The sequence below is a fragment of the Eschscholzia californica genome, unplaced genomic scaffold (genome assembly GCF_041429995.1).
Source record: "Eschscholzia californica isolate CP2 unplaced genomic scaffold, dmEscCali1.0.p SCAF_2, whole genome shotgun sequence".
NCBI classification, from domain to species: Eukaryota; Viridiplantae; Streptophyta; class Magnoliopsida; order Ranunculales; family Papaveraceae; genus Eschscholzia; species Eschscholzia californica.
This window is the reverse complement of record NW_028238309.1, coordinates 16,010,290-16,028,436: the sequence shown is the minus strand read 5'-3', so window position 1 is coordinate 16,028,436 and position 18,147 is coordinate 16,010,290. Positions and strand designations below refer to the sequence as shown.

The 18,147-nt window shown below is 38.8% G+C and overlaps 2 protein-coding genes and 1 pseudogene across 2 annotated transcripts; all 3 read right to left on the bottom strand.

Annotated features, from left to right (window-relative positions):
• Positions 1 to 5,645: 5,645 nt before the first annotated feature.
• On the bottom strand, positions 5,646 to 10,791 carry LOC147556523 (uncharacterized). Its single transcript, XM_086664520.1, has 2 exons — positions 10,147 to 10,791; positions 5,646 to 8,654 (listed from the first exon to the last, which is right to left on the bottom strand). The coding sequence occupies exon 2, from the start codon at positions 7,695 to 7,697 to the stop codon at positions 6,756 to 6,758; it is 942 nt and encodes a 313-aa protein (XP_086520646.1). The 5' UTR covers positions 7,698 to 8,654; positions 10,147 to 10,791; the 3' UTR covers positions 5,646 to 6,755.
• A 2,382-nt stretch (positions 10,792 to 13,173) lies between these two features.
• On the bottom strand, positions 13,174 to 13,575 carry LOC147556522 (secreted RxLR effector protein 161 pseudogene; annotated as a pseudogene).
• Positions 13,576 to 14,507: 932 nt separating this feature from the next.
• LOC147556521 (uncharacterized) lies at positions 14,508 to 15,152 on the bottom strand. Its single transcript, XM_086658652.1, has one exon. The coding sequence runs from the start codon at positions 15,150 to 15,152 to the stop codon at positions 14,508 to 14,510; it is 645 nt and encodes a 214-aa protein (XP_086514778.1).
• Between the last annotated feature and the right edge of the window lie 2,995 nt (positions 15,153 to 18,147).

Sequence of the window (18,147 nt, the reverse complement as noted above, 5' to 3'; positions counted from 1 at the left end):
TGATTTCGGCCACTGGATCCTGCTGTGCGTGGAAGGGAGTATCCTCCTCCGATGCCTTGCGTCCCACCGAAACAGTCTACAAAAAGGATCCCTAACGACACTCGCCTGGACGGAAGATAGCCCACCTGTGACCTGCTTACACCACGTGTCCGTCTTCGTCTCTGACCAATTGACTTTGACCAAAACTTTGACCTTGAATATTTTACTCATCCGGACTCCGATTCGACTCTCGTTTTCGCCGTTGGACTTGTCTTGGACTCTACTTTCATCCGAGCATCAAAAAATTTCCAGAACACCCTCATATCCAAATGACTAGAATGACCTCAAGTATACATTTCTTTCGATTTTATCCGTTTTCCGCGCTCAACTCCGTAAAAGACACCTGGACAGGAGAAACAAACAATTCATCAGAGTAACTGCTTCAAATGGACTAACTAGGCCGAGTTAAGCGATTCAAATGGGACATTTTCATTTCTCATCATCATACCAGAAGCGTGTTTTAGAAAGACTTGGAGCTTTTTATTATAGGTTATATCTTACAGAGATTAAAACAGTTGAACCATATGTCGTTGTCAACTCGAAGTTGCACGATCAAAATACTTATAAAATTTGGCATGATCGACTGGGACACCTGGATCTACCATGATGTGTAAAATAGTACAAAACTCTCAGGGACACCCTCTTCGGAACCAGAAGTTTCTGATAGATAGGGATTTTACTTACACTTGTTGCTCATTGGGGAATTTATTACTCGCCCATCCTGACAAAAGTACATTTGGAATCTCCCAAGTTTTTGGAGAGGTTTCAAGGTGATATATGTGGGCTTATACACCCGCAATGTGGACCATTTAAATATTTTATTAATTGGTTCATATTGTCTCTCAGTTGGAATTAATGTTGAACATCCTGTAGCTCATGTTCATACTCAGAATGGTCTAGATGAATCATTCGTAAAACATATCCAAGTGAGTGGGAGACCAATGTTGATGAGGACTAAATTACCTGTTACTGCATGGGGACCTACAGTTCTTCATGTTGCAGCTGTTGATGTCAAAAATGGCTTTCCGTCATATCACCATGAAATAGGGAGTTGATGCATGACAGCCTCCGTTATGTTCGATTATTCTGTTAAGTTGATTGTTGTTAGCTTCGAGTTCCTGCTTCCTGCTCTGCTTCCTGCTTTGCTCCTTTTCCCTGCTCCTCGCTCCTTGCTCCAGCTCCTTGCTCCTATTTCTGTTCGTCTGTTCTCAAAGGGGGGAAAACCTGCAAAGGATTCGAAAACCGCTCCGACGCTCAAGTCAGTCAGGGTGCTCTTTGCAGTAAAAGAATGAATTTGATTGACCGTTTTGGGGCGAGTTATGGGAACTCTGAGTTTTGGGTGATCTTTTTGGGTAAAGAGATCGTGTCCTGTGAAGGACGATGTGGGGGGCCTTTTATAGGCGATGTTAGACCGACTATGATTAGTGGCGGTGGTGAGGCGGTTGCCGTCAGACCAAAGAGAAAGTTTCCTCTCTTGAGTATTTAGGGTTTCTCTTAGAGTCTATCTCGGATCTTTGATAAGTGGAAGTTCCTAAGTTCAAGGATTCTTCGTAGATATCTTGCCGATGTGACAGATCCTAGAAGAGAAGTTTCCTCCTTTAGTTACGTGGAGTTCAATCTGGCTTAAACACTTCGAGATGTGTAGCCGACTGAGATCTTTCTGGAAGATTCGAGATTAAGTCGGTAGATCGCCTAGCGCTGGTGCCTCCCCAGTTCTGGGCCTAAGACATTGGTCGGATCTGTTTGGACCCCCCTTACTTCTCTGAAGACCCCAGGGCTGATCTATCCATGTCAAGGGCGTTTTGCAGGGCTGGTGTCTTCTGGCTGACCTCCCAGTTAGGGGAATATTTGGTGGACCATCAGGGGCTCAGCGGTCCTGCTGCCTTAAGCCTGGTTGACCCAGTAAACTTAAGGTCTGATCTGGACTTTTCAGACGTTAGTCAACGTCTGGACATTTTATGCATCATCATGAGTCCCGCCACTCCTTAGTCGAAAGTAATGAGACTGAGGAATAGAAGTAACTCATGTGTTTTAGACATTTGAAGATCCTGGAGTCGAGGATTTTACCTGGACCAGAGCTGTTTCGTGAAGCTTGGTCTTTCTTCTAATTTTCCAGAGCTGCGCATTCCTGAGCTAATATGTACTAAGCTGGTGGGAATTGCTGGTGCTGAAGCTTTCTTCCCCTATAACCGTATTTTCCAGAACTGACTTGAGTGGTGTTTGCCTTAGACGATTTGATGCCTGACTCGTATTTTCGATACACACTACAACTTATGCCCGAGTAATTAATTTCTTTTCCAGGCGTGATCTTGTGAAGTCACTTATTTGATCTTCTGGTCACGCATTTTCGGCGCTATTCTTTTTTATTGTTATTCACGGCAGTTCTTTCAGTATGCGTGGACCCGTGGTGTCGTGCTAGTGGAGAGACTATCACGTCTCCTTGAAATCCGCTAATACACCATCTGCCGATCGGTCTTGAGCTGTGTGTATTCGTTGATTATCATTCCCTTGCATGTTGCCAAGACTTGTTTTGGTCTTCGCCTTTAATGACCCTTGGTTGTTTTCAAGAAGTCCCTTGGCCCTTGAGAGATAGAGAGAGAAAGATAGAGGACGAGAGAATAAGAGAGAGAAGATAAAGATTAGGGGACAATATTTGATCAAGTCAATTTTTGGGCTAAAAGAAAAATATGTCTCTAAGTTAATATTTATTAACTAAATCTTTATTCCCCAGAGAATTTTTTATATTCCCCACAGCAACGGCCAAAATTAACAGAGAGAATTCTGAATAATTGCATGCATTAGTGTTTAGATGATTGAACAACAAACCATCATCAGTTCCCTAAAAACATATTTTGCTTTTAATTTCCTATTTGTTGTAGAATTCTGAATAATTGCATGCATTAATGTTTAGAAAACGAAGAGGAGATTAGATTTGGGAAAAAACAGGGAAAAAGGTTAGAAATTTGTCAAAAGTTCAAAAAACGGAGGTGTAGTTGATGGGCCTAAAAGGTTACCCTAAAAGGTCTCCACCCGCAAGTATACGGGCGTCAAGTAATAACCCGGTAAGACCGGGATCGATCCTCAAGGATAGGGAGGTAATTCGAATACCGAAAGAGTCTAGCCCACCGGTCTAGGTGTCACTGACTAACTAAGACTAAAAACGAAAAGATAATAAGTTAGGCTTTTGGGTTGATTTCAAATTAATAAACAAATAAGGCTAACCAAACTAAAGGTGAGAGATTCGGGAAGAGTCGAGCAAGAATGGAATGAGAGGGATACTTCGATCCACAAAATCGATAGTGACTAGTACTAATGATCTATAAGCATGAAAAGTTAGTTAACTTCACCCATTTACTTGGATTGGTCAACGAACTCTTGGTTTAACTCAGATTCCAGTCCATGAACGGTCTAAAAACCCGGAAGATTTTATCATTAAAAGCAATAAAACTCTTTTGTCACATCAAAACATGTTTCACGAGTATCCGACTACAAAAGCTAGCTAGACATGGCGATACGAATAATAAACGGGAAGAAAACAAAGAAAGACACAAGTTAAGGTGAGAATCTCCCTATTCCGATGAGGCGCGAGACTAAGATCGACGGGAAATATATGTGTTGAAGTGCTGTCGATCTCCCTGTAAAAGAATGCAGGAGTCCCTTTAACAGAATACAATAGGTGTCCTCTCAAACCAAACTTGACCTCCCCTTAACAACAGAGGTGTCTTCTTCCTTTTAACCCTAAATCACCATGAAAGCTCAAAGCAAGCTTTCTCTCTCTAAATAAATTCAGTCCAAATCACAATTAAACACAAGGAGAATCAAGGCAATAATATATCAATCAAAAACCCTAAGGTTCCCGACTCAATTGATGGTCGGAAAACCTATAGAATCCGGCTGAATGGAAGTGAGATCCCGGCCTAGACAAGCCCGGTTCCGAGCTGGTGCTGTGGTGTTCTCGGTTCCTTCCCGTGCCCTCTCTGTCAGGATGCTGACGTCTCGATGAGTGGCTGATAATCCAAGCTGCTGCTACTCTCGATTTGCTGCTGTCTCAAGGAGCTTCAACCCGAGCTGCTATGGTGTTTCGAGTTGCTTCAACCTACAATGGTAGAGTGTTGTCTCTGCCGACTCCTTGTTATGCCGTGCCAGTCAAGCTACGGCCGGCCGACTGTGCTGGCCGACCTAGCTCCGGCCGGCAACTTCCCTTCAAGCTCCCAAACCCTAGCTCCTCCTTCACTCTGATTTCTTTTCCCTGGAGAAGATGATGTCCCCTCTTTTCTTTTTCCCTCAATGTCTTATTCCCATAACCCTAGGCCATTTGACTTGTTTAAAGAGGTGCCCCTAAAAGTCTTCTTTATTATTATTCTTTTGGTTCTTGGGCCTTAGATTGTGGGCTACATCTAGTAACCAAGGGGTGCCTGCATAATTATTTCTACTTCCTCCAACTTTCTGAAAAGACAAAACTGTCCTTCGACTTCTTTCTTCCACTACTTCTTTGTCCGAACTCTGATTCAACTTCCGTTTTCGCCGTTGGACTCACCATTGACTCCACTTGCTATTTAAGCTCTGATTTTCACAAAATGACTAAATTACCCCTGATGCTCTTTCCTTCCGGTCACTTCCTCATGAGATGAAAATGTGATAAATGCTCCGTTTTATTCCGAATTAAGTATCAAATTTCAAATAAGGTACCTACCAAGCGAACCACATAAATAGTTAGAAATAAAACCCGAAATGAACTAACTAATCGAAGTTAAGCGATCCAAATGTGGCACTTTAACTCCACATCAAACATCCCCAAACTTAGAATTTGCTAGTCCTCGAGCAAATAAACAAAACAATGAAGTAAAATTCTAACTCACTTTCGAAGGAATCCCGGTTGCATTTAGCGTATGTAACAAGCCGTTAAACCCCTAGGTTACCCCTAGTGTACGAGTGTCGTCTCGTGAGGGTTTCCAGTAAATATACCCACAAAATTCCTGTTTCAAAGAGATAAAAGAGTACAACATCGATGTAAATAAGATAATGACCACAAGTGACACACTGAAGCATGCTAAACAAGCGAAACAAAATCAATAAACGCATATAAATGCTAAAAGTCTCCTCACTAGTAGTCTCATCCTAAAATGTAAGCGTCCAACCACAATGAGCATCATCTAAGTTCAAAGTCACAAAACCTCGATTCCTATCTTAGTACATTTAGCCTCGACTGTAGCCTCCCGGTCATACTCTCTGAAACATAAAATCACTCAAAAATAGATAACAATGGGTTCACTCTAAAGTGTGAGCATGGAATAAAGTGAAACTCAACACATACAAAACAAATGAGGATAAAATGTTTTAGAACGAAATGATTTCTAAAGAATGGAAATAGCCACTAAAATGGAGTGGGGAAGCTCACTCACCCTTCTCACCCACTCTACCCTCTAATAATGTTTCCTAAAGGTCCACGGATACAAGTAATGAGATGAAAGTAGTGAAATCCCGAAAATGTCGACGTCTTCAATAAAAAGAACGCTCAAACAACTACTAAATTTAGCTTTTGCTTTGAACACTTTATTTTTCATAACATTTGCACACGTAAACACAAATAACAAATAAACTCATTTTTTTTCTTTTCTTTTTTTCACTTTGTTTTTTTTTTTCTTGAACGAAACAAATACTAACACAAGTATTCTCAACAAATAACTTTTTTTTTCTTCCGCACTTTGCTTTCCCATTCTTCTTTCTATAACCATATGTCTTCATTCTCGGGAGTAAGATGATGAATAGATGGTGGAGTATCCGTCTACCTAAAGTTGACACTATTATCGGGTTTCATGGACTACAAGAGTAAGGTCGCTATCCTGATGTCACTCCTAGTGGCTAAGAAAGTTGAGCTCATGAGATCGTCTAAGCTCTTTTAAAAGTTACGAGGTTGAGTAGCTCTTCATTCTACTAAGAGTTAGCGCAGAAGAGTACATTCGAAAACAATATAAAGGCTCAGATATCTCACATGGGTTTAAGTCTCTACTAATGACTAGTATAGGTCCCTCAGAAATGTTTCTTCTACCTTAGGATGCTACTCATATGATCAGACAACAAACGCTAAAGGATTCGACATTCATGAAAAAAACTAAGAACATGCATAACATTCACCAAAACTGAAACACATGCATCAACATACTTAAGCATACCACTAAAGTCATATCAAATCTACCCAAAAAATTCAAATTTGGTCGAATTTATCGAACCTATCAAACCCTCTTGTCTTTTGAAACCCCATGGTCATGGCTAAAAGTCATACCCCATCCCCAAACTTAAAACTAACATTGTCCTCAATGTTTCAACCATATACTCACCAAAAGATAAGACATATTAATTTAAAGAGAAGAATGGAAAGATATTACCATAGCCAGAGGAGATACAAGATAATACTACCGAGACTCGTGTATGAACAGGTTCCAAGTTGATGTCGAGATTGTCGCCATCCCCAAACTTGGAACAAACCATGCCTCAGAAATAAAACAAGTAAGAAATGCTCCTATGATCAACAAGAAATATGAGAATGAAGCACATAAGATCATGACCATAAAAATGACCACTAACGCGGGTAAACACGATTGCATTGAGCTATGCAATTAGCCGTTAATTCTCTTGCTTTCGCAAAAACACGAGTTCTGTCTCGTGGAGGGTTTCCAGAGATGATACCCACAAACATCAAGACCCATCTCAATCAGTCAAAGATCATACAATAAGAGACGAAAATTTTGGGGGTCAACCCAAAGAAAGCTATATGCCGGTCCTAATCGTCTCACAAAAAGATAAAGAATACGAAGTGCACATGAGACGATAAAAGAAAACAAGCCATCCCCAAACTTAGTGGGTGCACAGTCCAGTAAGTAGGTATAAATAGAAGGAACGACAACAAAGAAATCATCAAAAGGATCGACATACATGTGAAGAGTCAAAATATCAGTCGAAGGCAAAAAATCATCTGGAAGCTTAGTGGACAGAATATCCACTATGTCCATAGACGTCTTTGGAAAGACGTCTGAAATGTCCCAAAAGGGATCAACAACCGAGTTTGAGATCATGTGGAAAGTCGAACTAGACTCTAAGGGTAAGGCAATAGGCTCAGGGACCAAGTTAAGGTCCATGGTTTCCTTAGGTATATAGTCTGACAAACTATCCAACATGTCTCTAACTAATATGTCATCAATATCCTCAAAGGCATCTGGAGCCTCGCAGTCAGTGATAATATCAGGCCTTCCTAGAATTGCATCTAAGACTGACTCCTTACAAGTGTCAAAAATCGAATAGTTCATAATCGTGTCATCCTCAAACTTGCTCGTAGAGCCATCACCCTGAACATCAACGTCTAATGTAGTCCTATCATGGTGAGATGACACTGGTGGAGGAAACAAGACAACAAGGCCATCAGATCGTTCAGGCTCTAAGGTACTATTAGTAAATTCATCGACATTTAACTTAATACTAGGGTTAGACGTATTACCCTCGTCATCGTACCTAGTACCCTCTTGAGTTTGGGGTGGTGAAACCCCTTCCTCGCCGACGAATAACTGTGACTTAAGCATCTTTACCTGTTGAGTCAATAACTCAATTGTCTGATGTACTTCTTGCCTCATTTGAGTATCTGCCTCTACAAATTGGGAGATCATCTCAATAAGACGACTCTCAGACTCTGATTGGGATCTATCTTCAAGAGTCTCTTCATAAAAAGGCTCACAACTGTAATTAAATGAAGACTCTTGATGATAACTCCCACCTTACATACTAGGATCATATCTGCCTCTAAAATCATTGGTCTCAGAATAGTGTGGACTATAAGGTCTCTCGTACATATTTGGTGTCGGACCATATCCATCACTAATCTGACCATCTCTATATATCTGTCGGTATTCTGCTAGTGTCATACGAGATCGATCAGGCTCAACTCTACACATCTGTTGGTACTCTCCAAAGGTCATATCAGGTCGGGTAGTGATGGAACTCCTCAGATCAAGGTCATCATCAACATGGAATGGCCAACCGTTAGAATAACGTGCCATGATCTCACAATGCTTAAGGAACAAACAAACAAACAAGCTATCAATGCAATTCAAAACTTATCCAACCGATCACACACAAGTAAGAAAAAAATAGATAAAATACGATACTAGCGAATGCTCCTCTCGTTTCGTTCTTCCTTCCGATTTCTTTCTTTTCCTTCGCTCCTATGTTCTTCATCTTCTTCTTCTTTTTTGACTTTTTTTCTTTAAATTGGTACGTGAGAAACAAGAAAAGATAAGAAACTAAAAACGTCTAAGTTAACAAATAACACTAAACTAATGAACAAAACAAACAAACAATATCCAAACTACTAAACCTATCCCCGGCAGCGGCGCCAAAAACTTGATGGGCCTAAAAGGTTACCCTAAAAGGTTTCCACCCGCAATTATACGGGCGTCAAGTAATAACCCGGTAAGACCGGGATCGATCCTCAAGGATAGGAAGGTAATTCGAATACCGAAAGAGTCTAGCCCACCGGTCTAGGTGTCACTGACTAACTAAGACTAAAAACGAAAAGATAATAAGTTGGGTTTTTGGGTTGATTTCAAATAAATAAGAGTTAATTCCTATATGGCCCCCTACTTTGTGACCAGCTTCCTTTATGGCCCCCAAATTTCTGTAAATTCAAATATGGCCCCCTATTTTCATGGAAATGTCATACCTACCCTTCACATTAATATATTTTCAAAATAAAATTAAAAACAAAAACCTAAATTCCACCTCACTTCCCTCTCCACCACTCATCTCTCTCCACGTCACCTCTCTCCAACTCACCTCTCTCTCTCTCTCCAAGTCAGCACTCAAAATTAAAAAAAAAAAAAAAAAAATTTTTTCACTCACCTCTCTCTCTCTCTCTCCAATCAGCACTCTCATGAAGGTCGCCGGCCGGAAAATTTTCCGGCCGGCGACCTTCAAACTTAAAAAAAAAAAAAAAAATTTTTTTTTTCACTCACCTCTCTCTCTCTCTCTCTCCAATCAGCACTCTCATGAAGGTCGCCGGCCGGAAAATTTTTCGGCCGGCGACCTTCATACTTAAAAAAAAAAAAAAAAATTTTTTTTTTTTTCACTAATCTCTCTCTCTCTCTCAACATTCCGGCGAAGGGGGTTTCCCTTCGCCGGAATCTGGTCTGTTGAAGAACAGACCAGATCTGGTCTGTTCTTCAACAGACCAGTTCGGTCTGTTGAAGAACAGACCGATTTGGTCTGTTCTTCAACAGACCTGGTCTGTTCTTCAACAGACCTGGTCTGTTCTTCAACAGACCTGGTCTGTTCTGTTGAAGAACAGACGGTCTGTTCTTCAACAGTCTGTTCTGTTGAAGAACAGACCAGGTCTGTTGAAGAACAGACCAGGTCTGTTGAAGAACAGACCAAATCGGTCTGTTCTTCAACAGAACAGACCAGGTCTGTTGAAGAACAGACCAAATCGGTCTGTTCTTCAACAGACCGAACTGGTCTGTTGAAGAACAGGCCGATCTGGTCTGTTCTGACCAGAATAGGTCTGTTCTTCAACAGACCAGAATAGGTCTGTTGAAGAACAGACCAGAATAGGTCTGTTGAAGAACAGACCAGATCTGGTCTGTTCTTCAACAGACCAGATTCCGGCGAAGGGAAACCCCCTTCGCCGGAATTTTTAGAGAGAGAGAGATTAGTGAAAAAAAAATTTTTTTTTTTTTTTTTTTTTAAGTATGAAGGTCGCCGGCCGGAAATTTTCCGGCCGGCGACCTTCATGAGAGTGCTGATTGGAGAGAGAGAGAGAGAGGTGAGTGAAAAAAAAATTTTTTTTTTTTTTTTTTAAGTTTGAGTGCTGACTTTGAGAGAGAGAGAGAGAGGTGAGTTGGAGAGAGGTGACGTGGAGAGAGATGAGTGGTGGAGAGGGAAGTGAGGTGGAATTTAGGTTTTTGTTTTTAATTTTATTTTGAAAATATATTAATGTGAAGGGTAGTTATGACATTTCCATGAAAATAGGGGGCCATATTTGAATTTACAGAAATTTGGGGGCCATAAAGGAAGCTGGTCACAAAGTAGGGGGCCATATAGGAATTAACTCAATAAATAAACGAATAAGGCTAACTAAACTAAAGGTGAGACATTCGGGAAGAGTCGAGTAAGAATGGAATGAGAGGGATACTTCGATCCACAAAATCGATAGTGACTAGTACTAATGATCTATAAGCATGAAAAGTTAGATAACTTCACCCATTTACTTGGATTGGTCAACGAACTCTTGGTTTAACTCAGATTCCAGTCCATGAACGGTCTAAAAACCCGGAAGATTTTATCATTAAAAGCAATAAAACTCTTTTGTCACATCAAAACATGTTTCACGAGTAGCCGACTACAAAAGCTAGCTAGACATGGCGATACGAATAATAAACGGGAAGAAAACAAAGATAGACACGAGTTAAGGTGAGAATCTCCCTACTCCGATGAGGCGCGAGACTAAGATCGACGGGAAATATATGTGTTGAAGTGCTGTCGATCTCCCTGTAAAAGAATGCAAGAGTACCTTTAACAGAATAAAATAGGTGTCCTCTCAACCGAACTTGACCTCCCCTTAACAACAGAGTTGTCTTCTTCCTTTTAACCCTGAATCACCATGAAAGCTCAAAGCAAGCTTTCTCTCTAAATAAATTCAGTCCAAATCACAATTAAACACAAGGAGAATCAAGGCAATAATATATCAATCAAAAACCCTAAGGTTTCCGACTCAATTGATGGCCAGAAAACCTATAGAATCCGGCTGAATGGAAGTGAGATCCCGGCCTAGACAAGCCTGGTTCCGAGCTGGTGCTGTGCTGTTCTCGGTTCCTTTTCTCGCCCTCTCTGTCCGGATGCTGACGTCTCGATGGGTGGCTGATAATCCAAGCTGCTGCTACTCTCGATTAGGTGCTGTCTCAAGGAGCTTCAGCCCGAGCTGCTATGGTGTTTCGAGTTGCTTCAAGCTACAATGGTAGAGTGTTGTCTCTGCCGACTCCTTGCTATGCCGTGCCAGTCAAGCTACGGCCGGCCGACTGTGCTGACCGACCTAGCTCCGGCCGGCAACTTCCCTTCAAGCTCCCAAACCCTAGCTTCTCCTTCACTCTGATTTCTTTTCCCTGGAGAAGATGATGTCCCCTCTTTTCTTTTTCCCTCAATGTCTTATCCCCATAAACCCTAGGCCCATTTGACTTGTTTAAAGAGGTGCCCCTAAAAGTCTTCTTTATTATTATTCTTTTGGTTCTTGGGCCTTAGATTTTGGGCTACATCTAGTAACCAAGGGGTGCCTGCATAATTATTTCTACTTCCTCCAATTTTCTGAAAAGACAAAACTGTCCTTCGACTTCTTTCTTCCACTACTTCTTCGTCCGAACTCTGATTCAACTTCCGTTTTCGCCGTTGGACTCACCATTGACTCCACTTGCTATTTAAGCTCTGATTTTCACAAAATGACTAAAATACCCCTGATGCTCTTTCCTTCCGGTCACTTCCACATGAGATGAAAATGTGATAAATGCTCCGTTTTATTCCGAATTAAGTATCAAATTTAAAATAAGGTACCTACCAAGCGAACCACATAAATAGTTAGAAATAAAACCCGAAATGAACTAACTAATCGAAGTTAAGCGATCCAAATGTGGCATTTTAACGCCACATCAGTAGTCATAACTTTACTATTAAAGTAGGAGGCAAGGTCAAAATCTCCCTTCAACTTTTTATTGTAATTGACCTTAGCTTTGTAAATACAAAATCACATGGTCCAAAGCACAAATTCAAAAAGGCCAGTGTTTTGGGGAAAGAAGCAAAGTTTCCTGGGCAATAAGTTTTGGGTGGAAACAAATTTTTTTTGTTTCCTCCAATCACTACGTACCCACTTCTTATGTCTTCTTCCACCATCTTCCTTCTTACCAACATCAACTCCGGCGACCATTATTTCCGGTGACAACAACTCCGGTCATCCATCTCCCTCTCTTTCTCTTCACCCTCTCTTTTATTTCTCTCACTTCCCTATCTTTCCTCTATCTTCTCTATCTTTCCTCTCAATTTCCTCTCTCTTTCCTCTCTTTTTTTTTCTCAAAATTCCGCCGAAGGGTGTCTTCTTCGCCGGAACCCTCGTTTGGTAGAACCAGGCGAAGCTCGCCTGGATCTGGAGTCCAGATCCAGGCGAAAATCATCTCGAAAACCAGACGAAGGAGTTCTTCCTTTGTCTGGTTATCCAGACGAAGGGTTCCGGCGAAGGGACCATTCCCTTCGCCGGAACATGGAAAGAGAGAGAGAGAGAGGGAGAAGAGAGATGCAGAGAAGGAAGATAAAAGGGAGAGAGGAGTGAGAGGAGAGAGATGAGAGAGAGATAGAGAAAGAGATAGAGAGAGGAGAGAGAGACCGTCGGCCGGCCACCGGTGGCCGGAGAAGAGAGAATTGAGAGATAAGGTGTGTTTGGATCGTGTTTTTTTGGTTTTCCACTCATTCTTAATTAAAGAACAAATCACACGAATCATAGCGGTCACATTCTGATAAGTGAATGTTTCCTTCCATGTATTACAATGCATTATGCTCTCTAACAAAGTTATGAACATAACTTCCGAATGAGTAATTTCTAACAAAATTACTCAAGTCCTTCTTTAATATCACAATGGATATCAGATGGTTATTCTTTATGTGCACGAATAAAACCATATATTTAAAATAACCAAATACCTTAAATTAGTCAAAGAAAGTACATGCCCAGCATTACATAAGTTAATAAAGACCCATACGCTCCACATGATCTAAGAACACTTGTGCTGGCAACGCCTTAGTCATGGGATCTGCAATCATTAACTTAGTACCGATATGCTCAATGGCCACCACATGTTCCTTAACTTTATCTTTCACAAGTAGGTACTTTATGTCGATATGCTTACTTCTGCTTCCACTCTTATTGTTTCTAGAGAAGAAAGCCGTAGCAGAATTATCACAAAAGATCTTTAATGGTCTCTCTATAGAATCAACATTATTGAGACCTGAAATAAAGTTTCTCAACCATATTGCTTCTGTCGTTGCTTCATAGCATGCAATGAACTCTGCCTCCATAGTAGATGTTGCGAGGATGGTCTGTTTGGTACTTCTCTAAGATATAGCTCCTCCAGCAAGAAGAAAGATATACCCCGAAGTAGAGTTTTTTGAATCCACACATCCCGCAAAATCTGAATCCGAATATCCAACCAGCTCCAGATGGTCAGTATATCCGTAGGTCAGTCCGTAGTCCTTAGTTCCTTGCAGATATCTCATAACTCTTTTCACAGTCTTCCAATGTTCTTTCTCGGGATTGCTTTGGTATCTTCTTAGCAGTCCCACCACAAAAGCAAGATCAGGTCTTGTGCAGACCTCTGCATATAAAAGGCTGCCTAGTGCTGATGCATATGGCATGTCTTTCATCTCCCCCTGTTCCAATACATTCTGTGGACATTGACTTTGAGTTAATTTTTTCCCTTTAGCGATTGGCGCTACAAGTGATGCACAGTTATGCATCCTGAATCTTTCCAAAATTCTTTCGATGTAGGCTTTCTAAGATAATCCTAAGGGTCTTTTAGATCTATCTCTGTGAATCTCTCTACCTATGACATAAGAGGCTTCACCTAAATCCTTCATCTCAAAATTCTGAGAAAGAAATTCTTTAGTCTCATGTAGCAATTTCAAATCGCTAGTTGCAAGTAAAATATCATCTACATATAAGACTAAAAATATAGGACCTTCAGTGAAACAACAGAGATGACATGAATTAAATTTGACAAACCATATAACAAAATTAGACAAATTACATAACATGATCTTAATGTGTCGAGGAGAATTGCCAAATGGACAAGTAGCATAAATAAATATTCTTGAAAAGTTCTAAAGCTTAAAATATTTGTTTCCAAGAGGTATATTTTATTGTTTCTCACAATTGAGACTTCTCTCTGTAGATATGATTTGGAGAGAGAGAGAGAGAGAGAGAATCAACTATTACTTAAGAAGTTAAGGGTCCCATTACTTAACAAAGGAGATTATTAGTTTATGTTGAATCTATGGCTAAAAATCAAGTCTGGGATCTCGCTCTGACACCAAATGTTAGAAAATTAAATCTAAATATTCGGAAGTTACATACCTTCAACCATTGTTGATTAAGTAGAAAATTAGAATTGCAAGATAAAAGTCTGAAAGTCTTCTAACCCCAATCCTCTCCGTAAGTTGTTGTGTTAATGATGGAGAGACACAAGTAGTATATTAGGAGGGGTTAGGGACCTTCAGTTATTGTAACTACTCCCACTTCTTTTCAATTGAAGAAGGGGATAGTGAGTTGGTTATTGTAACCAACTTTATCTCCCAAATCTTTATTCCTACTACACATGTACGAATTACTGAATTCAAATCAGTAAATAGTCAAAACCAAGTCAGAGGAAAATTAAAAATGTGGGCCACCCTTAGTCTCCAAAAGAGATGTGTCCAACATGAAGACCAAATCTTGGTTTCTTGTGATGAATACCATGAACATCTCCAGAAGGTGATTTATCAGAAGAATGAACAAGAGAAATTTGATGAAGATACTCATCACCACCACCACCACCATAAACAGAGTAATTAAGAACAGACGCAATTCCATGAACAACAATTGCTCCATTAGTGTAGAGATTAGGATAAGTAATTAGACTGTCATCAATAGTGTAATCTGAAAAAGAATTATTTGTTACAAGAATTGTGTTGTTGGGTAAGAGAGTTGGAATTCTTGAACCAATTCTGAAGGTTTGAAGGAGAGAGAATGTGAGTTGCTGAGGGATGATATGATAACCAAAAGTTGAAATATCAAATAGTGAAGGTTTGATATTGGAAAGAGCATTATTACTTGGAATCAGAAAAGTTGCAGTGATTCGAAATGTTGATGGGTCAGTTACAGAGAGAAGTTCAGCCCAGTTTCTGAAATCTTCAGTACCAGATAATGCTTCAATTATATTCTCAAATTGTTGCTGAGAGGGTTCTTCGGGTTTGATTGTATCAGATGTGATTGAGTTCATCACAATGCTGAATATGAGGAAGAAGAAGAAGATGATTTGAGTGAACTTGGCCGCCATTGATGAAACAGATAGAGAGCTTCAAGACTGAAGTTCTTTAGTGAAAAAGAGAGATTTGGGTAGTGATTTTATATATATATATATATATATATATCTATTATATATAGCATAATGGTGTTTTTTGAGGTGAGCCGTTGATTTATCTCTTGGATATTCACGTCCGTTTGATTGTCTTGCTAAATCTTCTCATCGGAAGGTGGAGATTCCACCACATAGTTAAATTCGGTTTCCCACATAAATTACGTAACTTCTTCAAACTATCATTGTACTTTTATACCCTTATTTGTATTAAAATTTTTCCAAATGTAATAACTCATAACTAATTAACTACAAGGTCATTATGGATATTTACTTGGTACCCTACAGTTATGGGAGAAAATCGTGGGAGAAAGAGATATTAGTGGGGAAGAAAATGGAAACTACCTATTATATTTCTCGGTTAAATATTAAATTGAACTCGCCCACTTCGCACTCTCTCTCTCTCTCTCCTCCCGCCAACTACTCAGAGATTCAAATTAATTTAATACTGTAACATTTTCTTTCTCACATATCTAAGAATTAGCTATGTACTTTGTTTAGATTTTACACACGATTTGTTACAATTTACTTCTCTCTTGATGATGATGCTATGCACGGCCCTTACTTATTTAAGGGAGAGCACCATGGGGGATAAAAGAATTGGATAGTTTCTTTCATTTGTAGTTTTTTCATCTCATCTTTTTTATAGATTTTTGTTCATTTGAAACCCATGCCAAGTTGTTGTTCTTAATAGTGTACATATTATGTTTTTCTTTAATTTTTGTTCACTTGAAACAGGTTCTATCTCCCTCCCTCCACATTTTTTTAAAATAACTACTCACAGTTCCTTCCTATAGTCTCTCCTTGATATTATTGATCTTGATTTTTTCAAACTTCCACCATCCTTATTCTTCTTTTACATATGTTTCCTTTTTTATTTTGTTTTTACTTATGTTTGAATTTACAAGGCTTTAAAGTACTACAGAGTTGAAGAAGCAGGTTTTTACTTATGTTCGTTTTCTTCTTTTAGGAATGAAAAAAATGTCCATATCATAAGGATTGTAGTGCTCAAAAAAAAAAAAGAATTGTAGCGCTAAAAAAAAAAAGGATTGTAGTTGAATAAAATCTTCCTAATTTTTCATTTTTATACGTTGAAGGGTTTAGGAATGAAAAAAATGTCCATATCATAAGGATTGTAGTGCTCAAAAAAAAAAAAAAGGATTGTAGTGCTAAAAAAAAAGGATTGTAGTTGAATAAAATCTTCCTAATTTTTCATTTTTATATGTTGAAGGGTTTGTAGTTGGTGCAATATGAAATGTTCATATATTGGAGTGAAAGTTTTAGTTTTGTTTCTCAATTTCTACTCTCTTTGATGAAACTTACAGTGTAGTCTGATTCTCATTTTGTAAGACCTAATAGTTTCACTTTTGAATTGATATAGGTATTGTGGCTGAAGTTTTAATAATTACTGTTGTTTCGAAAATTATTTTGGAAAAAAAATACTACTGTGACTATTGATGTTTAATTTCTTCATGTTTCTTTATTTACAGGAGAACAACACAGTCAACTGAATACCAAATAAGAAGAAAAAGAAGATGAAGAAAGAAAAAACTAGAAGATTTGTCTTTTTTTTTTAACTAAATTTCTTTTCTTTATTTTCTTTTTACACGTTAGTGTTTTTGATTTGTTGCCTTTAACTTTGTAATGTCCTTATTTCTTTAATATATATATATTTGTCTTCGTTTCTTCCTATTTTAAATCATGTGACACTGTTTCGTCCATATCTTTCTTAAATTCTCATTGTTTATCTTTCAACCAGTTTCGTAGTTAATGGTTTCATTGTTCTATTAGATTCTTTAGTTCACAAAGAGAAATATCAAAAGATTTATTAATTTGTGTATTCTTCATAAAATTTCGTAATCATGTCAAATTATATTGTTCTATGAGAGAGAGAGAGAAAGAGAGAGATAATATGTTAAAAGATCAAATTAGAGAAAGAAAAAAATATAATGATAGAGATTTATCTAATTTGCTAATCTCCTAATTTTCTTACAATTTTTCTATATAATTTGATAATCAATATACTTTTTTTTGTCGTTGTTGCTGAAAGACCATGCCTTTCAACTCCTTTGCTTTTTACGGATACAATTTTTCATCTATTTTCTTAGTACATTGATATTAGTTGCTTAGTATTTGTTACTTTTTTATTTGTTGACAGATTAGTTTTTATTACATTAGTACTATAAAAATCTGAACATTTTCTTTCTTCTTCAACTAGGTTCCCACCGCGTCCGTAGGACGCGGTAGATCCCTCTTGGCTAACGCCTTTGTCATTGTACCTATCGTGGTCGATCACGTCTCAGTGGTGTATGTATCTCGAGGTTGTGCACATCCACATACGAATAAATCACATATTTCATTTCTACAACATCGAGGATGACACAGAGATCTGTGATAGACACACCACTGATAGGTGTAGAAATGAAATTCGTGATTTATTCGTATGTGGATGTGCATGTATAATGTTGGATGGTGTAGAAATGAAATTCGTGATTTATTCGTATGTGGATGTGCACAACCTCGAGATACACACACCACTGAGACGTGGTCGACCACGATAGGTACAATGACAAAGGCGTTAGCCAAGAGGGATCTACCGCGTCCGTAGGACGCGGTGGGAACCTAGTATATATATATATATATATATATATATATATATATAGAGAGAGAGAGAGAGAGAGAGAGAGAGAGAAGAATGAATAGATGATAGTAGAGATTTAATCTTTTATACAGTGAAAAATTTAAGCAGAAGTAGAATAACTAACTTTTGAGTAGAAAAGTTCAATTTTTTTTTGTCTATCTTTAAAAATAAAACGGGGTTTAATCGTGTATCTGCGGGCCACATTAGAGAAAAAACTCAGGAGGAGAATATTTTCTTTTAGCACCTTACTAAATTTTGTATATCGGTTTTTTCTGT

Excerpts from the sequence above, each read along its gene's own strand:
- LOC147556523 (XM_086664520.1), bottom strand. The coding sequence starts at position 7,697 with ATGATCTCCCAATTTGTAGAGGCAGATACTCAAATGAGGCAAGAAGTA.
- LOC147556521 (XM_086658652.1), bottom strand. The coding sequence starts at position 15,152 with ATGGCGGCCAAGTTCACTCAAATCATCTTCTTCTTCTTCCTCATATTC.